General features: G+C 52.3%; 7 protein-coding genes across 7 annotated transcripts; 3 read left to right on the top strand and 4 right to left on the bottom strand.

The window, feature by feature from the left end:
- Positions 1-711: 711 nt before the first annotated feature.
- On the bottom strand, positions 712-3,351 carry PG998_009935 (pH-response regulator protein palA/prr-1; the record flags this gene model as incomplete). Its single annotated transcript, XM_066876751.1, has 2 exons — positions 712-2,336; positions 2,400-3,351. 2 exons carry the CDS (start codon positions 3,349-3,351, stop codon positions 712-714), a joined length of 2,577 nt encoding a protein of 858 aa, XP_066728907.1.
- Positions 3,352-4,956: 1,605 nt separating this feature from the next.
- Positions 4,957-6,585, bottom strand: PG998_009934 (uncharacterized protein; the record flags this gene model as incomplete). Its single annotated transcript, XM_066876750.1, has 1 exon — positions 4,957-6,585. The coding sequence occupies one exon, from the start codon at positions 6,583-6,585 to the stop codon at positions 4,957-4,959; it is 1,629 nt and encodes a 542-aa protein (XP_066728906.1).
- Positions 6,586-13,048: 6,463 nt separating this feature from the next.
- On the top strand, positions 13,049-14,317 carry PG998_009933 (uncharacterized protein; the record flags this gene model as incomplete). Its single annotated transcript, XM_066876749.1, has 1 exon — positions 13,049-14,317. One exon carries the CDS (start codon positions 13,049-13,051, stop codon positions 14,315-14,317), a length of 1,269 nt encoding a protein of 422 aa, XP_066728905.1.
- A 1,909-nt stretch (positions 14,318-16,226) lies between these two features.
- Positions 16,227-16,514, top strand: PG998_009932 (uncharacterized protein; the record flags this gene model as incomplete). The annotated part of the gene is made up of 1 exon (XM_066876748.1): positions 16,227-16,514. One exon carries the CDS (start codon positions 16,227-16,229, stop codon positions 16,512-16,514), a length of 288 nt encoding a protein of 95 aa, XP_066728904.1.
- A 382-nt stretch (positions 16,515-16,896) lies between these two features.
- On the bottom strand, positions 16,897-17,190 carry PG998_009931 (uncharacterized protein; the record flags this gene model as incomplete). Its single annotated transcript, XM_066876747.1, has 1 exon — positions 16,897-17,190. The coding sequence occupies one exon, from the start codon at positions 17,188-17,190 to the stop codon at positions 16,897-16,899; it is 294 nt and encodes a 97-aa protein (XP_066728903.1).
- A 2,336-nt stretch (positions 17,191-19,526) lies between these two features.
- PG998_009930 (uncharacterized protein) lies at positions 19,527-21,054 on the bottom strand (the record flags this gene model as incomplete). Its single annotated transcript, XM_066876746.1, has 6 exons — positions 19,527-19,983; positions 20,048-20,143; positions 20,214-20,331; positions 20,406-20,625; positions 20,658-20,780; positions 20,863-21,054. The coding sequence occupies 6 exons, from the start codon at positions 21,052-21,054 to the stop codon at positions 19,527-19,529; spliced, it is 1,206 nt and encodes a 401-aa protein (XP_066728902.1).
- A 1,907-nt stretch (positions 21,055-22,961) lies between these two features.
- On the top strand, positions 22,962-24,617 carry PG998_009929 (O-methyltransferase; the record flags this gene model as incomplete). The annotated part of the gene is made up of 5 exons (XM_066876745.1): positions 22,962-23,213; positions 23,290-23,419; positions 23,485-23,608; positions 23,700-24,154; positions 24,304-24,617. 5 exons carry the CDS (start codon positions 22,962-22,964, stop codon positions 24,615-24,617), a joined length of 1,275 nt encoding a protein of 424 aa, XP_066728901.1.
- Between the last annotated feature and the right edge of the window lie 292 nt (positions 24,618-24,909).

Below are 24,909 nucleotides of genomic sequence, written 5' to 3'. Positions count from 1 at the left end.
AAAACAGGGTAGCAGGGTGGTGTGTGTGTGCGTGTGTTGGTGGGCAGGTGGGTTCCATCGGAATTGGCAAACTATCGAACCAGCAACAACAACTTCTTGATATGCGGTGTGACTGGAAATGGCAATTCGCAGTTGTTGCCGCCCTCCGACATGGGACCTACGGCGGCCGCTTTCTTCTACATGACCCTTACTCGTTATCGCCCGAAAGCCGGCCGGCGGTGGTGTAATGGATACCAAACATGATATGACCCGCCACTATCGTGGGGCCTCCGGGGGATGTGTACGATGCTGCGATTTGTGTGGTGGTTTGTGGCCTCAAGGTGGAGTATAAAATGCATGCCGCTTTCTCCTAGCTTAGTGTCCCGTACTCTAAACCCAGAATGCGGCCAGGAAAAAAACAGGTGTCGGAGCAGCTGTTTTCAGTATAGCCCTTGCTGCAAGTCGCACGTTGAGGCTGATTGGTGTTGGACTGGTGCTGGGTAGCAATTTGTTGCCATTTCCGACTTCGTCCCTTTCATGTGATCTCATTAATATTCTCTATGTACTGAATAACCCGCGAAATAATATGTCCCAGGTCACTGTTTAGACTCAAGGAACCTATGCGACACGTTATGCATATCATCCGGGACTCGTCTATCATCTTGCAACGTTAAATTGGAGGCCCACTCCCGCTCTGCATTTGTGAGCGGCCTCCCCCATCGTATTTGGGAATCAACCAAAGCGGATTCCGGCTTTGGGATCCCATGTGTTCTGGCCGCTCTTGGGCGCACCTTGTCCTGGAGCTCCAGAAGGTGCCGGCCCGCCACCAAACTTGATGCCCATCTCCGGATTCCACATAGCCTGCATCGGGTTCGCTCTCGGCGGCTGGGGTTGCGGCGCGACGGTCTCTGCCGGAGGTGCCCAGGACTGTATGCGAGCCTCCGCCGGACTGTGAACCGACTGTCGCTGGGGAGGCGGCTGTTGTTGCTGCGACTGCTGTGCTTGTTGCTGTTGCTGCTGGATCTGAACTGGCGCGTAATTCTGGGCAGCCTGGTGTTGCTGTTGATGATCAAGCGAAAGCCCGTGTAAGGGCGGCATATTGATATCGTCCTCGATCATGCGCGCCTCCCTCCGCCGCTCTGTGACGAACGACCTGGCCCCGTCGCGGAAGCCGCCCACGATCCGGCTCAAATCATTATAAAACTTCCGCCCAACTTCGACGTTGCTAACGAGCTCCTTGTACTTATAGTAGGCGTTCTCGAGCTTCTGCAGGGCCTGTTCACGCTCGCGGTTGCCCTTGTCGCCCACAATCTTCTTCTGGCTCTCGAACTCTCGGTTGACGCGGATCAGGTCGTTGATCAGCTTCTCCTGCTCGGCGGCTTCCTTCTGGACCAGCTCCAGATCGGGTTCGTAGAGCAGATCCAGGCGCTTCTCGAAGAAATCTTCGAAATGGGCAGGGACAATCGCGGTCGCGACGGCCTGCGAGCGCTCCAGCCGCGCGGCTTCGGCTAATATGTCGGACTTGATGTCGTCGCTTTTGGCCTTCTCCCGAAGCGCCTCGGCCTTGCGCCGCCTCCGGCTCTCCAGACGTGTAACATCGTTGTAAGCACTTCGTAAACGGCCAATGGTTGGTTTAAGAGACTCGGGGATCTCAGTGCGCCGAGAGGACGGCACAAAGTCCATAATGCCTCGATCAGACCCAGCAAGTACTGCCAGAATGGGCTCGATAGCGCGAAACTTGTCACGCACCACGCCATCGCTGCTGGCACTGTTACCGAACCAGCCCTCCGCTTCTGCTACTTGATTCCAGAGCTTTGCTCCTTGTGATTGCTCAACGCGACTTTCTGGGCGAGCCCAGCGTTCAGTGCCGTATCGCCGGCTGAGACGAATGTCTTCTTCTTCCTCGGCTTGTAGTAACTCTCTTCCTTCCTCAAAAACGGCTATATCGGCAGCTCTCAGCTTGTCAATATCGGCAAAGCTCCGTTGTAAGCGGCTGATTGCATCAGCCTGTCTGATCTCCTCGGCATGTTGTACAAGGGTACCAGGCAGCCCAAGGGGTTTTTCAAAGGCTTGTATGGATCCAGGCAGGTTGAGTGAAGACAGTATTTCGTGTATTCGCTCGTTGAGTACTTCCAGCTCGGAGATAATATTTTGATTGACCAATCGGTCTCGTCGCTCCTCGTAGATGGAGACTGCGATATGGACTGAGTACGGGACTAGCTTCGTGAACAGAGCCGGGCCAAACTCGCACTTCTCCCCCAGATGATCCAGGGGCGATGCCACTTCCGGTGGCACGCGTGCGAGCGCCATATTGGCCCGATCGAGGACTTTTAGTTCCGATTTAGGCGGTACGATATCTAGGCAGGTAAAGTTAGATCTGGCGCATATTCTCGAATCGTTATTACACATGTCACACTTACTGAGGAAAATCATGTCGTTGTCTTTCTCTGCTCTTTTCAGGTCTTCCTCCACGCGCTTCTTCAGCCCGTTGAGATCATCCACCACAATCTTGCTCAGGTATCCGCCTCGCGTTTCTTTCAGGCCTTCGCTGACGCATGCGACAGCGTCTTGTAACCGCGCGACCTCTTCGCCGTATTTCCTTTTTTCTAGACAGTCGCACGCGGCGCGATACTGTGCCGCCGCCGCAAAGTGGTGGTGTTTCGCGCTCATGTGGTGTATCCAGCTGCTGCTGATGGCCTCGGACCGCATGGCCGCCTCGCCGGCCGTGTTGTACAGGTCACTAACCCGCGCGGCGAGCTTGGCGATGGAGGCGTCCTTGTAACCATCCATAACGGCCTTTTGCCAGAAGCACTCCTGGCTCTGCGCCAGCTGCAGCTGCATCAACGATTCGAGGGTATGCTCGTCCATGTCCTCGGGCGGCGTGGTGCGCAGCTCGGTGATGACCTCGTTTTTCAGGTGCTTGAGCACGCCGGCCGACAGGCTGAAGTAGCTTGCGGCCGTCTTGAGGCCCTCGGTGGCCGACCGGTTGCTCGCGATGGCGAGCTGCGAGTACAGCGCTGCCAGGTTGTACAGGATGTTGGCAAGCTCGAACTTGAGATTGTTGTGTACGATCGGCCGTTCCGTGTTGTATCCCAGCGCGGGGTACCAGGTGAAGTCGGCACCGATGTCGATGGGGAACTTGCCGCCCATCCATACGAGCTGGGCCGCGTAGGCCTGCAGCTTCTTAACGCCGCTCTGGTGCGCCTCCCGGACGTTGACGGCGTCGCGCTGCAGGGCGTCGATGACCTCGAGGTCTTGCCGGAACATGTCGGGGTGCTGGTCATATTTGGTCGAGATGTACTGTCGCACCGCGGTCGATAGTGATTGCGCAGTCCCCTTACGGAAGGGAACGGCGAGTATGTTGTTTTGCATCGGGTAGGTTTGCTTTTTGGCCCGATGGAGTGTTCTTGGACGAGATCGCAAATAAAGAGCAGATTGAGTAGATATGGTAGTGACAGAACTTTCTTCGCTAAAAGTACCTAATAAACCAGTAGCCGGGTCGATGCGAAAGGCGGAATCGGGCAGCAATGGGGTGTCCCTATGATGGAGCACAGGCCGAAGTTCGCGACGACAGCAATGACTTCATCCCGCAATGATGGAAACGGTCTTTCTGGCTATTCAACATGGCGGGGTCCTCCTGGCCGAGTGAGGGACAAAGCTGCGTGGATAGCTCGGTGACTTTGGCGCTGAGTGGCTGACGGCTGAAGTGGCTCAAGGCTCTATCCGCTCCAATACTTACCGGGTCAGCAACATGTTGGGCTGTAGGCTGTCCGTCTTGCTGCCAGGCGTTGCGTTGACTTCTAGATGTTACATAAGATCATCGGTATGCTATTTTGAGCAACCCTGCGAAATTGATGTGCAAAGGATGCTGTTTCTGACCACGATCATAGATTCTCGTATCGCTGGAAAGATGCGATCCGGGCATATGAAGGTGGGCAGGTTTCAGGTCCAACTCGTAACTGTCACCTTCATCCACTCTCCATCGTCTCATAATCACGACACTCTGTTACAGTGTTTTCTTTTTTGATACATTTTGTATTTTCTGCATTGCCTATGTACTGTGCTTCGCTTGCCAGGACATCACAGGACCCTGTTCCGAGCGCTTCGATATCCAGGGGTGGTTGCTGAAATCCCATCCGAGGCAAGCTGCTAGCAAGCTGTGTGACCGACCGACCGCCCTCGCTTTGTTCGCCTCCGGAAACAGATTCCCAAATGGTGTCAAATCGCCGGGCCAAGTCCAATGTGCTGCTTTACACAAAAAGAGCACCCAAAAAAGCAAACATTCATGATTCGAAGGACCTTCCCAAGAACATCATCTATACACCAGCATAACTCCACATCGAATGAGTCTATTGCGTACAAGATCGGAACATTTTGGAACAGAGCAGAAAATAGATAAAACAAAAACTGGTAGGTAGGGTAACAATAAAGCGATGGTTGTGTGCAGGTGGCCGCCCGTACTCCGATACACATGTGCAAATGTTTGCTGAAAAGGTCGTCATTGCTGAACGCCGGGCTTGCCGTAGCTCGATTTAAAAGGGTGTGCTAATGGATATGGGTGGTTGAAGGACTGTGATGAAGGCGAAAGTCGGCGAGCGATGTTGGCAAGAATTATGTATTATCGGTGATACTGGATGGGTCCTGAGGAGACGAGGGCGGATGCTGCCAGTAGGTTGGGCAACAGCGGTGTCCTCGTCCGGCCTAACGAGTAAAAGTAGCGGCATAGGCACAATCCTGGAGTTTTCCTTCGAATGGGCCCGCAGCTGCTTTTATGGAGGACCCGGAGCGGCAATGGGAAGTCTGACAACCAGACTCATAAAAGAGATCGACCGAGCTCCGCGGGTGTAAGAACTTGCATAATGCCGTATGCAGAAGAACGGCAAAAGGAGGTATGTCGAGAGAGCGAAGAAAGCATTTGCCAATCAAGGCTAGTTTCATGTAAAGTGTCGTGTCTCATTTCTTCTGATATGCAGGTTTTCAAGGCACCCACACAAGCTCGATGATGCCATCGTTCGTCGACAGGGGGTTGTTCTCGGGGTCGACCCATCTCCAGTCGTTCGCTTTGCGCACGTAGATCTGGGTGACGGTGTTGTCCTCGTTCACCGTGGCCTCCTGGAGGTCCCAGCTGATCTTCCTGCCCGTCTTGAGTAGACTGGGGCGTTGAGGGTCGAACACGTAATCCAAGTTCCAACCCTTATCCTGGGGCGCGGCGGCAAACGTCCTCTCCATCTGGGCCATGTTGAAGTCAATACCCTTGGGGTACTTCACCACGCTGAAGCTGGTGGAGAGAACGAAGTCGTCCTTGGTGCGGAATCGCTGGAAAGTGCAGTCCTCGCCGCAGATGTGGGCGATCTTGGTGTACTGCCAAGGCAGGGCCGAGTGCCAACCGCCACCCTTGAAGTGGTGCAGAGAGATGGGCTGGATACCGGCCTCATAGAATCCGGACGGGTCACCGTAGAGATCGAGCTGGTACAGACCATGCAGGACGCTCAGGCGCACATCGCTGTTCTCGTAGATACACTTGCGGAGAAGGATGTCACCCTGAGGACCCCAGCCAGAGTTGGACTCGCGAATCTTGTCCTCGGACTTGCAGCTATCGTAGTTGGAATTGACTTGAGCAGCCAATGGGACGGAGAGGAAAACACCGGCGCCACCGAAGGCTTGAGATCCATGACGGTCAACGTTGTTGACATCTTCAGATAGGGTACCGACGTAAAGCGGCTCGGTCGGGTCGTATTCTTCGAACTTCTTCGTAAGCTTGTGAACGCTGGGGAAGAAAGTGTCATCGTCACAAGTGACGAGCCACTTCTTGTTCGGGCGCTCGGGGTGGTTGTACAAGGTCGGGACTAGAGTGAGGTAGCGAACGGCCATTTCCATGCGCGAATCCGAGTGGTAAACGTCAACATCCACACCACGCTCCGTCAGGATCGTCTTGGCCTCCAGAATCTGCTCCTCGGACGCATCCAGAAGCAAGAGCACCAGCTTGCCACCGTTGGACTTGCCCCTACCATCCGTCAACCAGTACGTCCATTCGTTCACGGGGCTCGTCTTGCTCGAGCTGAATCTCTTGAATGTGGTGGAGACGCCAAACATGAAATCGCTGAGGTTGCCCGATGTAGGATAAGGCGATTCCGGGACGGAGACTTGCAGCGGCGGGACGCACTTTTCCTCGCCATAGCTGTCTGGGTAGTCCGAGTCGATGACCTTGAAAGCAGTCGGCAGGAAGTCCTGATCAAGCTTGGTAATGGATTTCCGGGCAATGGGTTCGCGGTTGATCTTGACGTAGCGCTTGAAGTATTCGAATCCGTTTTTGAGCTCGTATTTGGCTTGTAGCGCAGCCATGTCGGTTGTGTTGATGCCGCAGTTCATAACATGGTTGGAGACCGGGACAACATCCGTCGCAGCCGCTGCGTGCTGGCTTCCAAGGGGTTGCTGGGAGTTCGCCTTGGCCTTGGGCGTAGTCGCCTTAATAATATGTGTTGTTACATCGTCCATCCTGTCGGTCCTCCAAGTGAGGGCCAGCAGGAACAAGAGCGCGACTGCGAACAGTACGCATCTCGAGAACGGGTTTCTCATACTGAAAAACCGTTGGTGAGGTGCGGGCATCTTAGCTCCCATGGTAGATGTAGTGTTCGCAATAGTTGTCGTGATCACTGGATGTGGTGCTCAGGGGGGATGTATATGGGATTGATCCTTCTTCTTCCGTGGTCAACGACCGGTCGTCATAGGAGCACGTCACACGTTCTTGCGCGGTCCAAGCAATTTAGTCGGCGTGGCTTGGTGTAGCAGATGACGGGAGCCGTTGACTTGACAGCTACGACAAGTCGACTAAGAAAAGGTATGGTTAGGGGACGGGATGAGCTGGCGTGGAGTGCTCGGTTCTGTTGTCTTACACAACTGGTGTTAAAGAACGACTTACACCTCAGTACCCGGATGGTAGAGGTGAGACAAGCATAAAAAGAAAGAGGGAAGGCAGACCGTCCGACACGCGAATGTCAGTTGGTATAGCAGCAATCGAGTCCCGGCTGTCGTAGAGAACCAGACAGTGAGAAAGTCAAAAGTCAAAAGAGAAGAGAAAAGGTATCGGAGAAGAAAGGAGTCCCGAGCGAGTGTATGTAGGAAGAGAGAGAACTAGGCCTCGAGTTGATGGGTGGGAGGGCGAGTGGGTAATTACATTAGATGTACTCGAGGAAAAGGGTCCCCCCCTTCTTCTTCTAGTTCTACTTCTAGTTCCCTTACCCCTAGCACTTAGCACGGAGGGAGATTGATGGTATGAAGATAGGCGCATAAGGGTGTAGGCCGGAGGTACTGGGCTTAATGCACCGCAACACAAGAACTTGATGGCGAGGGACGACGGAGCTGGCAGTGGTGGGCCGGATGAGAAGGTGTGGAGTCTGCAGTATCCTCCTCGTTCGGATGGTCGATGGTCAGGGGGGCTGGTTAATGAGACTATGTAAAGCAGAAAATCGTGGTGCGTGGTCGGCTACCCCCTGCCCCCTGTGCCTGGCCCAGAACCTGGACTGCCGTGCATGTAGCATGCTCCCCCTCCATATTAGTATTAGCAGACGCAGCAAGACGACGAGTGGTGTATGTAGTGTGCTGCAAACGGATGTACCTGAACTGAACTGGCCTGAAAAAAAAGAAAACAACCAATGCCGGCTTAACGAAAAGGAGAAGGTTACTAGGGTATTGCCTGAGTCCGTACAGTATCACACCCGAGACTCACCCTTAATTGATTCTGGTAACTCAGCTTCCTGTTTCCCGTGTTGCTTCATGCATCCTGGCATATTCTCGTTTTTTTTCTTCTTCTCCCTCATTTGCTGCCTGCATCGTTCGGCTCGTGCAGTCCAAACTATAAACGCGCCGTTTTTGTCAGCTGAACTATAATCCATCTAGCTAGTTGCTCACATAATTGCCCGACCCTTTTTCAGGCCACCACAACCCAGCCCATCTGCCATCCAGCTCCCATTGATATTCGGCTATTGAAGAAATATTCACCCTGCTAACCTCAGAAGGGTACTGCAAGTCCACCCGCCGCCAAGCTGCCAGGGAACGTGGGAAGCTGAGGTCTACCGCGGGTGGCGCTTTGGGCTTCTTGGAAAACGACTGATTGGTCCCACAAGTCTAGATTGAGCAAGATTGAGCTACGCGTAATCACAGATGACGGCAACTCATTGGACAGGCATCCCTACACAGTATACATACTCGCCCGAAACCAGGTACCTGCGGCTGGCGTGTGCGGTGGCGGTTCTTACTATACTGCTACGTTTTACACTGCTTCGCCTTACGCCTTCGTATTGCTGGCAACACAGCCGACGGCCAGCGCTCTGATTGAGAGCGTGAGCGTGGGGGAAACATTCGTTGTTCGCATAAAGTGAAGACCGCATGGAGCTAGCAATGTGTAAGTCTATTGAATGTATGTTTGTGTGTAAACGAGATGCAGGCGGCATGGTACAGGATCACGGGAGGCGGTTGGTCTTTCCATGTCACTTACCCTGGTCGCCGCAAATTGAGACTCAGTGACCTCCCTTGCTGCAGCAATCCCGCTTTCGAACCTTGAAAGTTACTTGTATATATATATATATATATGCAAAGACTGAGTCTCAATACGATACAATATCTCCCTACATTTGCAGTCACGAGATGGTGGCGTGAGCCCTTTGTCTTTAGGGTGAACCAAAGCTTCAATGCTGTACTTTTACGATGAGCTAAGGGAACACGAGGATGTTGGTGCCCAGAACCATTATTGGAACCAGGCGGTTTGGTTTCGCTTAACGTACAGTATAAAAGCAAGCTGTAGCGAACCAGCTAGCAATTGGCGAAACCTGTGAATGAATCAGGTATGCTGCAAACGGTATCGTAAACGATGGCATCGAACATTATCGGCATGCCAATTCTTACAACTGCATACGACGACTAGTACATCTGTAACTCGCCAGGACTTGTAGGTAGCGATTGGCATTGGATGTAAGAAGCTTGATCGCACCGTGCCACATCACTGCTTATCCGCCCAAATGATCTGCCAGGCAGTCGCTAGACGGTCCCGCGGAGGAATTCCCGCAGCCAGCATCCAACTACTGTCCGACGACCGAATTTTTCCATATTACCGACTTCTGGACCGGACAGTTGCTGCCATGCGATCGGCGAGCGCAAAGGATCCATTGGGATGGTGAACCGCAACCAGGGGGTTGCCTATCCTCGAGATACAGTTCACAAGGAACAAGAAGATTGACTCTTCGTCCGAAGTACGACCTGCCAGCCAAGCCTTCACAGCAGCGGCAGGCGGGTGACAGCGTTCCTGGGCTGAAGTCGACTACCAACCCGACCCGAGCCCTCAGCTTGGCTGTGTGTGGCTTTCTTTGGTGAAGGACCGATCTGAAGGTTACGCGTCAAAACCCCCCTACCCCCTGACAAGGACTGCTGTCCCCCATCATGCGCAACCCACAGAGCCACACCAGCCCGCCCTGTGAACTTGGAGCCCAGGGTACTGTCCAGGGTTTTTCTAGTTGGGTCCACGGCTGCAAATAGAGTTTATTAGCAGCAATCACCTCGGAAGCCCTGATTAATGCAACTTATACCCGCATCTTATCTTATTGCACTGAAAATAGCGACAATAATACGTCAGTAGCTTCGGTTCGTTGTCAATTCGTCACTCGTCCCAATACTATACTTTCCAGCCTCAACAATGCGTTTCCGTCGCAAAGCGTCACTGTCAAGGATGGATCGATAGGAATTTATGTGGCCGTGGAGTCGGTTACTGGTCGGTGACCCATGTCGGACACAGCCAGGTACAGCGACAGAACTAACCCCTCCTCCACCGCGTTACCGGTACTTATTTGCCCAGGTGAAATGGGGTAGACGACGATCAACAACCAAGCCTGTCTTTGCTCTCTCCATCCACGACGTTTCAGGGGCCCGGCCGTCGACTGCTCCAATTCTACTAATGGCCTATGACGTCGCAAGGAGGATCTGAACAGGTTCACAACGAGACAATTCGCAGGTTACTTGGCTAGTTGGCTCCCGGCGCCTGCTTTTTTTGGTCGTTACTGTCCCAGTCTCAATCCCACCAAGAACACATGAACAGGTATCGTGGATTTGACTCGGCTCATTTCGGTTCGTGATGTCGAGCTGGGATCGCGGGTTATTATATTATCCAATGCAACATGTGGGAGCGTAACGCCATAGCTGGCTGGATGACGAAAGCATGACCTGGAATGTCCGTAATTCGGTTGTTACCCGTCATGAATCCTCCTTTTTGCATGGGCCCTAGTATGTACAAGATGATAAGTGTGAAAAGATGATCGGCCACTACGGCCCTTCCGTCCAAATTGGGTTGCTGCTTGGCAGGCTGGCAGGGTCCCTGGCTAACAAAACGATGCTGTGAAAGCCAACACCCACCGCCAATTGCCGCAGCCAGCGACATGTTCTTAGCCGATGGGATAGCGCGGGTGAAATGCCGAATAGCATATCTTGGCTGCTGCTTCGACAAACGAATAGAATATAATACCGAAAGCCTCAGTGCCAGGTGCCAGCCATCACCCGTCAACCATCAAAGGAAACACCAGAATGCACAAGGGTTACTCCGCACTTCAGTGTCTCACACACATACATACATACAGTACAGTACATACAGTTCTGGGTTGAACTGTCTGCCGGGCGTTCGTCTGGTATAGAGTTTCGGGTTTCACACTTCATGACATCTACAGTCCATCACCTGTTCTAAATAAACATCTAACGCCAGTCACAAAACGTTGCTGGCCGCAGGTGATAGGACCGACACCTGTCCAAAACATGTCGTATCTGCAAATTCACGACGATACATTGCTTGCAGTACTATTCGCAGTTTGCATGGCAAACTTTTGGCAACGCCGAAATCCCAAGTCACTACAGGGAACGTTAGAGCCGCAGTTGGCAGTGTACCTCATTTTGACTACCAGCCATGCGTTTGACCAGATCATACCTGGCGAATGCTTTGCTAGACGAGCCATGAAACAGACAGCCGCAGATTTGATACCCTTGACATTTTTTGAACATGCCATTCATGTGCTAAGGTGATCTCGAGTCATCCTGCTATCTCGACTGCCTGCGGGCTGTGTAAGTTTCACGATGCTTTGCTGCAGAGTTATGCTCATAAAGCTATGGCCTATCAACCACAAGTACCCAACCATCACGATTCCCACTTGGACGACGCGTGGCCGTGGTCTAGCAAATCCCTATTCAATGGGTCTCTATCAAAGAGTTGCAAGTGCGATCTGCCCTGATCATTACCCAGTTCATCATAACTGAGGTCTGCATGGAGTATCGATCGCCCAGATCGCCCGGCACTAAGGGTCCGCTTCCTCAACCGGCCGGTGATTGGACTGACGAATGATAATCACGGTACCCTTCCATCTGCGCATCACCCATGACTTTGCACACTGTACGTTCGTCTTTTTTCCTTTTGCACGTGGGATTCGTGGAAAATAGCAAAGCATGGACGGTGAGAGGTCGAAAGGCTGAAGAATCCATCTTCTACATGAAACGTTCGGCATACCAATAGGGGCATATCCTACAGCAATTATACCTTCCTCAACTAGCGGATATTCCGACCCGATCAACTACCACTTGGAGATCCCGTTGCCGCCGCTGCTCCCGTTGGCTGGCAATCGTTCTGGTGAAACAGAAGAGTAAGACTATGCACGCTGCCGCTCTCCGTCGACTCGTTTGGGTTGTTTGCGCCGTGAGGGCCCTTCCAGAATGGAAGTCTGGTTCGACTTGACGCTTGACGATCTTGCATGCCAGGTTACTTCCTGCCACCTGCGTGGTCCTGATGGCAGAAGTAGAGGGGCACGCGTGTGTATTTCCTCCGCAATTCTCCAACTTATCTGTGGCCAGCCGTCCGCTTTTTGTTCACCTCCTTGAGCTGTGGCTGCTAGCTGCCACCTTCGACTGTATCTACAAATCAACCACGGCCGACTTCGCAGTGGTCATGCCGCAAGAGATCCTAATGATCAACCGTCCGTCGTTGGTGAGTTGCGTGCTACTCTTACGTATACCGAGACACCGACAATTGGTGGTACAATCTGAAGCCTGACGCGTGATGCAAATATACCTGGGCTTGGAGATCGCCTTCGCACGCAAGCGGACATCATCATGATACCATTCAAATCGGACCTATTCTACATACTCCGTACTCACATAGACACATAGAACCAAGGAAAGCTTTTCAAGTGGTGAGCCTATCTATCTTCGATCCATTGGCCATTGCTACGGCTGTCGTTACACGCATGGTGAGGTGATCTTGATTGCTTCTCGGGCTCTCTGTGTACCCAAGCTTCTTCAGGGGCGAGCAAGCAAATCGTACATCGATCTAAGCACGCGGCAAGCCGCTAGGTGTAACTGCAATGGTGTCTGCGACATGTACCTCAAACCTTGGACGACCAAGTTGACCTTACGGCGAATAATCTAGGGCAGTTGGTCAAGATATAGTCCCATCCACGCACATTCATCGAGACACGGTGCAAAAGGTGAATTCGAAAGTGTCTCATCATCAGCACTGCTGTGAAATGTCACACACCAACGGCGGACAAATATGTCACATTCATCATGCTCGTGTCGCAAACTAAAAAAGGTCGACCTCCCCAGGCGCCCGGTAGGGAAACGACTCGAAAGCGCTTCATGCTACACAGCATCACGAGAGCGGTTACATGCAGGGGAGAGTGACATGAAGGTCGGGCCAGTCAGTTACCGGCGACTTTAGTCGTTTGCGTTATGGCATAGCCGACAGTCAGACAAAAGACGATAAGGGGAACAAAGGGTAGGTAGAGGGAAACCTCTGAACGCGTGCCTGACACGAATTTGGATATGCAAGTAAGCGTTAAGTGGTGCCCCGCTAAGTCGCGGTTTCCTCCAAGCCCAATACGCGCTGGTTTGCCTCCCGCGCCGTCAAATAAGCAGCACCGAGATTGCTTGCTACAATCCTGGCAATAACAGAATTGCTTTTTCCCAATCCCCTGCAGGTTTCCATCTCTTCACGCAATTACTCCGTACCATGGTCCAATGATACGATGACTGTCGCGTTACACAACCCATGCCGGCCTCTGCGTTCAGCGATTCCCCCGATCTGGCCCCCGAGATAGTCTGCATCTCGGCCGAACCCTTTACGCCCAAGCCCCTCATCGCTGACATCCTGCGCACCAAATACTGCATCCCCGGTTCCATCTTCCTCGTCGAGGACGTCGAGGTCTGCAACGCCTCGCGATCGAAGAGATGGCGCGCCATCCGCTTGATGCTCGGCGACGGCGAGCTCTGCATCCAGGCATTGCTGGCCGCTGAAATGCACCGCTACGTGGATGGCGGAGAAGTGGCAATTGGATCATACATTAAGCTCGACGCATTTCGACTCGAGTGGCTGGAGGAAACTACAGCTGCTGATCCAATGGGCAAAGGAAAAGAAAGAGAGGATACACTGGCGGCCGGATCAGGGAAAATGCCATACCTTGTGGCGAGCCGTCTAGATATGGTGGGCTGGAACAACAGACTCCTAGAGATGGCAGGTGCTGCAGGACTTCTGTCCGACGAGGAGGAGCTATACACCCAAGTAGCTGGCTTGGAGGCATCAACTGTCGCCCAGATCTCAGAAAAGGGCGAGCAGGTTATGGCGAAAAAGGCAGTGGTCGAGCCCATGGTTACAGATGTCAGCCTACTGGAGGAATTAGCCGACGCAACCGATGAAGACGATTTCGAGGAAATGCTGGTGTCACCGCAGCAAACGGCCCAGAAACGCACTGAGCTCGCCACCCAGCAACAACTACTGCAGTCACAGTCGCAATCACCATGTACGTTGCAGGCCGCAGCCATGGCAAGTGTCGTCGACGCCGCAGACAGCGGGTTTAGCGAGCCGCCAGTTTCGGAGGAGAACGATGTGCCCCTAGCCCCCTGGCTGGACACCGATGCGTCGAAGCCGCTGAAACTGACGCCGCTGCGCGCCATTCCCAACCTGCCTTACAAGCAGAACTGGTCGATCAACGTGCTGGCCGTCGTGGTCACGATCTCGGAACTGCAACCGTCCACGCTGCCGCCGTCCCGCCAACAGCGACAGGCCCGGCTCGCGCACCCGTCGACTCCCAAACAGGTCCACTTGACGGTCTTTCTCGACCCGGCGGAGTTCGCGCCCCAGCCTGGCAGCGTCGTGTTGCTCTTGGGGGTCAAGAACCACCGCTTCGACGGCGGCAGCCTGAAGAAGTACGCGAGTGATCGACCCAGGCAGGGTGGTCGCTGGTGGTTCGAAAACCCCACGCAGTTTGCGTGGTGCGATGTTGAGGGGTTGCAGCGGTGGTGGGACCTGAGGCTCTCATGATAGAGGTCTTATATCACATGAAGGACGGGGGAAGGATTCGGAAGGATCAGATTCGGGATATTCATATCTGCCACTGCGTTTATGGAGATCACTGTGATGAATAATTATGAGAAACGATGTTATTGCCCGCGGAGAACCCTTTGATGTGTCTCTTCATTCTAATAACGATGGAAGTCTTCCAATCTTTGACTATCCAGCTTATCACAGTGTTTTGTTCTGGGACCAGTCTTTCTACCATTTTTTGAAGCCGACTGGCAGTGAGGCTGCTTTGTGATACCGTTCAGGTCTGTAGATCAAGCTGGCAAAAGCATTCACGCCCTCGCTTTCAATGCGAAGAACCCTCCCATGGCGCCAGCGCAAATGCCAAAACCGTCTCAATGGTTTGATCTATGTGCGCGCTACATATTGGTAGCTGATTGCAGCCTGTCCCGCCTCTCCATGAAGAGGTTTTGTGTCCTTTTCAGCTCATCTCAGCTCCCCGGGCTTGACTCCCCTTTTGCGTTAGATGCTGTGACGCTTCCGTAGAGGGCGGCCTCTACTATCTTCTTGATAGCCTGCGTGGCGTGAATGAGTTTCGGCCCGTTACTGTGACAGTTACCAAAAGCGTGTAGCCCTGAAAGCTGCCAGGGTCTAGACTGTATCATAGACAACAGGCGTGGGAAAAAGAAAAAGAAAAACGTCTGGATCTCTCCACTTGGCATATGGGGGATTTTACCCTCCTGAGTCGGATACGAGCATGGACTGCCTAAGTCGTACTATCAGATCACAATAGGGTCCAGATCGTGGAAGGGTCCGACGGACGTTCACGCTAGAATGGAACTAGCCGGCGCGCCGCGCTTCGGTTCACACAGCGTGGCAGCGTGGGATGCAGACGTCTCGGGCACGGAACGCCCCGCACAAGCAAGGGACCATAAAGCAATCAGTGTCTTGGCCATTCGGTGGTCTGCATGTGAGCATGTGATAGAGCGAGTGGTGGCTATCCCGAGACCAAACGGCAAACCGATCAATCAATCTTGGGTCTCAGCAATAGCAGCTGGAGTCAAGGAAGGACTCAAGTGCAATATCACCCTCATCTATATTAGAAGTGTGTATGAGTGACTGTCAGGAGATTGATTTCAGGAGCTAGATAACAACTTGGCGAGGGAGGGGGTTAACCTTTGGCAATTAGAAAGAGCGTTTGGTGGTTTGGTCTATAATTCTACGGCTGAACCTAGCATCGGTCGCATCGGATGAGGTTATGGACGATTCGCCGATAGTCGAGATGTGCTGTTTACCTAGTATCAAGCTGAACTAGTACCAAGCTGAAATGAATGACAGCAGCGTGGCTCACGATAGAGTTATGTGCCGGGCCATGCGATCAACCTGCAATATAAAGCCGATCCCTATAACCATGACATTGCTCCTGCTGTCAAATCTGACCAGCAACGCCCAATCTAACTTACTTACACTTGCAAGGCCCATTCTATCTTTCACGGCCACACGTGTGCCGCCTTTAGACAGCTAAGCCTTCCACACAAAGTAGCCATTGTGTCAAAGCGACTCGACAATGTGCTTGGAATAGAAGCCATTATACGCGGATCGTTTCACGACAATCGGCTTATCCCGATCCTTTCATCTGAATCGTCACAAAGGGGGTGAGATTTCCCCAAGATAAAAAGTCCTCAACGGGCCGGCTACTACAGCGAAGAGAGAACGAAGTCGATCATCTACTCATTCATTCATTCATTCGTCTTCATCTGCTGGTTCAGTCTTTCTTTACAAGTGCGAAAAACGAAAACAAAAGTCATTCTTTCAGTCGCTAATCTCTTCTCTGTTTTTGCAGCAGAAGAGCAGGATTAGCCCTCTTCACTCCCTTCTTGTTTCCCTCTTTGCCAAACCTCTTCGAACAAGAAGTTTCGCCGCCGCCAGGATGTCGGCCAGCAGCCAGATGATCGTCCAATGGAATGCCCTCCACGCCCGGAAGCCGAATAGCGCCGGCGCCGCCCTCCACGCCCGCAAGCACAGCCGGGCGATCCCGAAGCACCTCCTGCACGAGCTCGCACCGCCCACCTTCTCCGAGATCGCCTGGCTCCTGATGCTGTTCTTCTGGTCCTTCTTCTGCTGCCCCGTCACCCGACTGGCCTTCGAGGTCATCGGCTGGGTCTTGGAGGACCTCGTCCCCGAGGCGACCGACATTGCGCTGTGTACGGATCTGTAGGCAAACGGAGACGTCCCTCCCTTCTTGCCCGGTCGAGGTTGTTGTGCTGTTGATCAGCACTGGGCCGCGCTGGACTGGGTTGGGTTATTCATGTTCACCAAAGGTAGGTTTGTCTCTCTTTGCACTCACCCTCCTACGATGTCCCAAGTCTGAGACGTCGTCATCCCAACTGAACATAAATGATTCCTTAATGTATAATTTACCCAAACACTATGTACCCTGTCTTCTCAAACCTTGCGACCTTATACGCGATATTCACTCGCTCGAGTAAATTGTGCCTAACTGAAACTATCTACAGCAAACCACACCGTTTTCTCCCTCACGCTTTGCCTCTCTCCTTTGTCTCTCTCTTTAGCAGTTCATGAGCATGTCACGCCGTACATTACTGCCCTTCAGACGCACTGCCGTCCTTGCTAGGCTCGACCTCACTTACGTTACCGGCGTAGCCATTGCAGAACTTGCCGGCGCCCTGGAATGAATCGGCGATGGAGCAGGTGTCGCTGTAGCTGATGTTGGTACCGCAGAAAACGTCGTCATTGATTTTCGACGTCTCGCTCGTCTGCTTGAAGGTCACGGCATCTTCGCACGTGTCGGCCCACCATGCTTTGTTCAGTGTGTTGTTGTTTGGTGTTTCAATCTTGCTCACAATGGTCAGAGCCGGAACTTTTATGTTCATTATGAAAACGAAACGTTGATGACAAGGAAGGCAAAAAAAGGACCCGGGGAGTTACGGGTTATGGCGAATTCGGGGACGCGGGCAGGTATGCGGTAACCGGGTTCATTGACAGTGATTACCTTCAGCCTGTGAAGTAGCGATGATGACGTCGGAGAAAATCGCTGCGCTTCTCAAGATGAACATTCCATCTTGCATACAGTCGCTGTTAGAATGTTCATTATTTGTACGTGGTCATTTCCGGCTTACCCCTTCATTTGAAGCAGCAAGGCACAATTCTTTTCTCTCCTCTAGCCTTATCTAGTTGGGATTCATTATGTATCACTCTTTTTATATATAAGATGATGAAATACTATCGTTGGAAACCTACCTTCCGCACTGTCCATGAAGAGGTGCCTGGACTAAGGCACTACCAACTTGAAGACTAGCGAACCGTGTAAAACAACACGGCCTTATTGTATCCTAGAGGGGTTTAGATAAGGAGGTACAATTCGACATAGACTTTATACAACCAGAATCGCCTTCCATCTTCCTTCCAGTGTTATCAAGAGTTTCTTCCACTACTGAGACCATATACAGCAAAATATTCGCCGAGAGCATAACGCCTTCCATCTGTAAAGTGACAGCTGGTCGTCGCATCGGGACACACGAGCCACATTTCACCAATCATATGTTCGCCCTGACACACCCTAGGGATTATACCAAACTTCACCTCAACCTAGCATTTTGGGTTGAGGATCAGGTGTTTAAAGAGAAGGCACCCACAGTACGTCAGAACCTATATCATGATGTTGTGGTCCCTCCAGGTTTCTTAAAGTTTCTGTTGGAATGTGGTCATTCATCAGCCAGCGATGAGACGAGCCGGCTTGATTAATTTTCCCAAGAGTAAACACTGTTAACCACTTATATGAGATAAAAATTTGTATGGAAAACGCATAAACTTCATGGTTTCTATCGGCTTCTGTCACGTTGGGGTCATAGTTTACTACACTCCGTGTTGCCATGCGCTTTTGTGAAAGCCCCTTTCGCTACAACCTATGTTCTATATAGACGTTATATTTACATGAGTTTTTGTGTACTCTACAACTGGTCACTGCGAAGATAAGTAAATTCATTTCAGTATATAAGTGGACAATATAATAAAAATAATGAAGAGGAAGGCGAAACTGATAATATAGTGAATAGAGCTTATTATATTACCCCTAATCGAGGGAACTACTGAATACCTGCATCGCTTGAGAGACACAGATACTGGAAAACTTCACCTCTTGTTCATCTATTCTCCATAAATCGAGTGTCAACTAGACAGTCCAAACAAACTTCTCAGTACCTGCATTTTATTAGCCGGCAGAGGCGTGGTGGGCAGAGCATAGCCGTTCTACCTAGCATTGCTTTTCCTTCCCCTTCCCGTATTATCGACCAGAGCAACGAGCTTCCGTTGCATAGTCGAATTGGTTTTCCCGAGGAGTCGTGCGAAAGAAAAAAGAGAGACATGATCATGTCACGCCGGCCGGCCGAAGGCCGAGTGGTCAGGAAGAACACCACCCCTTGACTTGTATGTACAACGTTGTCTTATGGTTGAGACATGCCTTGCATAAGCTCGTATGACAGCTAACAACACCGCAAGCCAGTCCGTGCCGCACGCCAGCCAGCTTTTACTATGTCTTTGATCCAGATGATCTTCAGCAAGAGACAAGGGCGATCACCCGACAAAGAAAAAAGAGACAGACTCAGTTGCCATTCGCAGATCGGCAGCAGGTTGGCCAGCCCATATCGCGTACGCCCCCGAATTTGAGTCTGGTTGTGTTTCAACCTTAGATGCATCTTTTTTCATCGACGAACTGCAGTACTGTATCTGCACTGAAGAAGCAGGTTCACTCCCACATCTATGACACGGTCTGGCCGGTTAGGCTACTACTACTTATAGATTCAGCTGGCCACAAACGCCAAAAAGCTCCAAGTATTGAAAGTAATGGTAGTAGTGTGCACCTAGATGTCGATTGAGACGGTATCGTTGAGTGGTAATCGTCTGTACGTCTCCGCGCTCCAGCTTTTAGATATCCAAGGTCAGATCTAGGTCAGAAAACAATTTGATGCAAGAAGAGCCCGTGTGCTGGGTCTGGTGTGTAAATGCCCTAGATACCGCCGCTATCTGCTTTTCCATTCCCTGAACCCCTAAGATATATATGTACACCGTGCCTGGATGAATTGTACCCAGATAGCACCCAAGAATGATATTACAATATGCCATCGACTTTACTTTTCCAAAACTCCCGAAACACCAAAGCGATTACCAGCCGTGGCGTACTGTATTGTTGTTACCTTCTTTTTTCGCTTCCCTAGACAGGCCTCCACCGCTCACTCGCCGTCGTGGGCGAGTTCCGGCCCGCCGCCCCTCCCTCACCGTACGTGACCGTGACCTCGCGCGTCTTGAGGATAGCGTCGTTGAGCCGCGGCACCTTGCCATCGTCGGCGGCAATGGTCACGGCCGGGGGCATATCGGCGCTGCCATGATGCCGCGGGCTGAGGATATCCTCCTCGCTTGACGAGAAGCCCGTGCCGCTGATGGTCATCTCGAGGTCGTCGCTCATCTGCTTCCGGGGCCGCGAGCTCTTCTGGCCAATCGTCACAAGGCCTGGCTGCGAGTTTTCGTCGGTAGCGTCGCCGTTTTTGTCGTAGTAGCGGCGGCCGCCCTTGGATCCGCTGCTGCCGAAGATGCTGCGGCCGAAGATGACCTCGGCTAGGGGCTGCATGACGGGAATCGATGAGGCGATGATGATGGTACTCCCTTCGATACTAGTGTTTGGGTAATAAGATTAGTCGATAGGTAGGTGCAAGGGCAAACTAAATGACAACTTACACTGTCCAGATGACCAGGTCGGAGGTGTCGTATGAAAAGTCAGGGCTGCCAAGAGATGGGATTCTTGTTGACTTGTAGATGGCCACAACGCCGGAGCTAGTGTGTGTTAGTATGAACACACACACACTGTAATGGCTGTGATGCTCAACCCTGGAGAGCGACTTACACAGAACCGATGCCAAGCGCGGCGCAAAGGGCAAGCTTCTTCTTGATTGGCATCTGAAGCCTGAACAGCACCAACGAAGGATAGATTGCCAAGTAGAGGTCGACGAATGCCGAGATCGCTAATAGGAGTCGGTTAGCTGATTGATGCTGTGGGCACACGCAGCTGAAATGGGCAGATCAGGAATGAACTCACAACCAGCAAAGACACAATAACCGATCAAAATGCTCTTATCGAAGCACGTTTTCTCCGTGATGGAGAAGTCCCAGAGCGAACGCGCTGGCGTGCACTGGCCGAGTAGTACACCCACGGTGGCAAGCAGCGATGCGAAACAGACGAGGCCCATGGTCCATAGATACCACAAGTGCGCAGTGCTCGGGTTAAGAATGCGGGTGAGCAGGGAAATGACGGCGAGCTTCGGCAGACCGAAAGATAAGATCCCCGGACAGAAGGCTGCCGTTGTCCAAAGGATAGCCCTTGTTTCTGCTCCAGGTTGAGGAGCTCGAAGTGCTTGCCGTTACCGTAGCTCGTGGCCACCGTGGAGAAAGCTGTGGATATGTAGCCGCATAGCTGTGTGCCGCGAAGAAAGCAGGGAGTCGGTCAGTCCGTACGCCCCCTATTGTATATGAGCAACGAAGTATAAGCCACGTACCAGAGAGAGAATGATGAGGTAGTCATCACTCCGTAGTTTCCTCTGAAGGACACCGCGCACGTAGAGTCTACCGGCGACAAAAAGGGTGCTGATGGCAGTGACGGTCCAGCACGTGACCAACTCAGTCGGGCCTTTGTCTTGAGCTGCCCACTCGTGGTACTCGAGAGTGCCTTTCGGCGGTGAAGGTGACATAGCGCCTGGCTGTGTATAACAACGTACGCCGTCTATGATACAAACGAGTTAAAGGCGTAACTGTTCTAAGATGGAGAAAACTAGGAGAGGAGCCCGTTGGTGATCGTGAGGGATAGGCGGGGAGAAAAGGGGACCTTATAGTGGTAGGAGGTGTATGTCGACGAGTTTAGGCTTTGAGACACCCGCAACGTTAACCGCTGCATGCATACCGCATTCTCCCGAATCGAACATCAACAAGAGCTGAATTATGAATATGTCATGGCCTTGAGGGCAGTAAAGGAGTGGCAGGCAGATACTCATCAAACCTCTGGTCTCACCTTCACGAGGTGAGTACCCTCAGTTGGTCGTGCCAAAAACTTTCAAGTGCACCTTCGTGATGTAACCGTCGGAAAGATGTCACCATTTCTTTCTTCAAGCCAAAAACAAAATCGTAGACATGTAGACTCAGTCGTTTGACGGGGATCTGAGACCCTCTGTCTAGGCCGTCCAACCGCGTCCGATGGGGCTTCCTATGCACAACCGAGTCTTCAGCTTGAATAAAGCCCAGGAATATGAAACAGACTTGCAGTTTGTAGGCAAGTTGGAAAAGTAGATCCGAAGGTGAGAAGCGCCTTGCAGGTTCATGTAAGGAGCAAACACGAAGCAGCCGTGTTCGTCTAGAACTGCTCAGCTGGACCTCCAGCCGCCAGTCAACACTTGCCATCCGGTCTGGAGGATGCTGATGTGCTTTCTTGTTCTGCACGTCGGAACATATAGTGGAATCTCGTCATATCATCTATCGACTGAACGGAGCCGCTGGCCAATCAGTGCAGCAGAATATTCCCCCTATCCTTGTGGTGGTTTAGCGTCTTTAGCGTGCCCGTCCCGCCTCGGTTCGGGGTACATGATAACCTACACGTACAGAGCAAGAGCGCACTGTTAGTTCCTTCTCTTTCTTGTTGGCGAGCATCGCGTGACTTGATCGATTGAAAATAATCTGGATAGGAACCATCAATGCTGGGACGATCAATATAATGTTGATCTCCAACAAGAAAACGCAGGGTCGTCGTGCCGCGTGAGATGCACTCTTGCGCCACATTTCTTCTCCAGGTCTTAGACACCTCCCGGCTGGCGAACCCGCCCGAGTGTGAGCCGCAACACCCCCCTGATAGAGTATAGGGACTACGCCTGCTCAAAACATGTCTGCCCCGTACTTTCTTTACCACTTTTCTTTTATCAACCACTCATGGATTGCATTCGCATATCGATGACAGTGTTCAATAGTCGATATGCGCAACCATTGGTCTGTCTCGATTTGCATACACCAGGGGAAAATAGCATATCGCGAAATCTGACGGTTGAAACGGTCGCCGAGCCGTGTTGCATAAGGGTGAAGCCATTGGTTTTCCTGGTCTTGGTCTGGAGCATCAGCATCGATATGATAGACTGCCTGCAGTTGCGCCAGAATCGGCCATGGTTGGAGCTCGATCTTCAGTGTCTGGTCAAACGTCTGACCGCAAGACCTGATATGCGGTAGGTATACTTGGTATATATCGCCCTGGCCAGACTTGGGCCCTGCTTTGGTATCCAGCCCTAGTCACCCAGTCAGATTGCATTTCAGGGGAATTCCACATGGCCACTTAGGGGTGATGACGATGGGAAACGGGATGCTGTTGCAGGAGGCGTTATGCAGATCTGAGGAAAAAGAAACTCCGACTTCCCGTCCCCCCTTTACGTTTTCATCTAGAACTGCAATCGCAGATGACACAAACACCATTCTGCTCTGCTCCCGCACCTTGCATCTCTCTCCGGCACTTCCTTTACATCAAACCCTCACCTGCACATTGTTATTCAAGACCTGCAGCAAGAAAATTAAAGAAGGAGACACAAGCAAGTAAATAGAGAAGAGTAAGAAAAGAGAAGGAAACATGGGCTTAGACATCACCAACGGATCCAACGGAGCTAACGATTCCAATGGGGTCGTAGTCGACAAGGCTGTAGCCATTGCCCCCAACAACCTCGACGCCGTTCCCGGGCTGGTGAAGCAAATCAATGCCGGGGTTGATGCCCTTAGCACCGGCGGCGACGAGGCTCGCCATGCCCTATTGGTCAAGGCCCGGAACCTGATGCAGGCTCTCGAGACGCCCCGAGAGACCATGATCAAGCATTGTTGGGCTCAGGTCGGTACTTCCAATGCTTTTCAGCCTCACCCGGAGACGCATTTCCAGCAGACTGACCTAAGATCGGGGTTCCTAGACCGGTGCAATGGCTGGGTTGACCACCGGCGTTGACACTGGCCTATGGGCCTTGATGGCTAAGAGCGGCGATAGGCCGCAGAAGGTCAGCGAACTTGCCCCGGCTCTTTCCATGGACCCTGTGCTTCTGGGTATGTCAAACACCTCGAGTATATGCCACATGTCTTCCCCCTCTTCTAACGAACTGCATTGATAGGCCGTCTTATGCGTCATCTGGGTGCCATGGGGTACATCATCGAGACGGGTGAAGACGAGTATCAGCCAACGAACTTCACCAAGTCATTGAGCATCCCTGTCATTGCAGGCGGTTACTATGCCATGTCCGTACTTATGTCTCTTCGTTTCTTGTCTCTTGCCGTTTTGTGACGAATCATACCCACTGACTTAGACATGTTGGACGCGCTGTTCCAGGTTGGCCGCGAGTGCCGGAGTCATCTCCTTCCACGAGTTCGCCCGCAAGACGGGCTGGCAGAACCCTACCGACGCCGCCGCCACCTCGTTTCACCAAGCCTACCACACCGACAAGAACTTTTTCGAGTACCTGCAGGCCGTTGGCTACGGCACCCAGTTCAACGACCATATGGGCGGCTACCGCCAGGGTCGCCTGCCGTGGATGCATCCTTCCTTCTTCCCGGTCCAGGAGAACCTGATCGCGGGGACTGAAACGGCGGATGCAGACGCGGCGTTTCTAGTAGACATTGGCGGGAGCGTCGGACATGACTTGGCCGAGTTCCAGCGCTACTTTCCCGACCACCCGGGGAAGCTGATCCTCCAGGACCTGCCCGTCGTTATCGGTCAGATCACTGACTTGGACTCCAAAATTTTGCGCATGGAGCACGACTTCCTGACCGAACAACCAGTCAAAGGTACGAGCCCCTTTTCTCGCCAAACCCAACCTGACCCCCTATTCTATCTTCCACACATTGCGTATCTATGCCTCAGTAAAGGAGGACACATAAGACACCCGCCAAGTGACTACAAGAGTGAGCTGACACATGATGACCACTCGCTATAGGTGCCCGGGCCTACTACATGCATTCGTGCCTGCACGACTGGCCCGACAGCGTGTGCCAGAAGATCCTGGCGCCGCTGACGGAGGCTATGCGGCCCGGCTACAGCAAGCTGCTTATCAACGAGAACGTGATCCCGGCCACGGGCGCATACTGGGAGACGACGGCGCTCGACATGATAATGCTGACCGAGTTCTCGTCGCGTGAGCGCACTCTCGACGACTGGCAGAACCTCTTCGACTCCGCGGGGCTCCGCATCGTCAAGGTCTGGTCCGGCGGTAAGGGCGTCGAGAGCTTGATCGAGTGCGAGCTGGCCTGAGAGAAAGAATACCTATCTCCCCTTTTCCCTCTTGTTGCTAATCAATGAATGGAGTAGACGGCTTGGATTAATTGGTCGTAAGGTGTGCGACGATAGAAAATGAGACCTTGTACTATCTTTCTTACATGTAACCTAGAAACAATATTTGATCTATTATAAACTTGGGATACTCCCTCATGTCACTTCTTTGTCGCACGTCCTGTCGATATCATATCAATTGGCTGTGATCCTGGAGGAAGTGAGCGCTGGAGTTGGATAACGAATCAAGCAAGGGGCTGAAGTGGTGACGACA

This window comes from Apiospora kogelbergensis (assembly GCF_038363985.1).
Source record: "Apiospora kogelbergensis strain CBS 113332 chromosome Unknown utg000006l_segment0_segment0, whole genome shotgun sequence".
Lineage (NCBI taxonomy): Eukaryota > Fungi > Ascomycota > Sordariomycetes > Amphisphaeriales > Apiosporaceae > Apiospora > Apiospora kogelbergensis.
The sequence above is the reverse complement of the archived record's forward strand: the minus strand, read 5'-3'. Positions and strand labels throughout refer to the sequence as shown.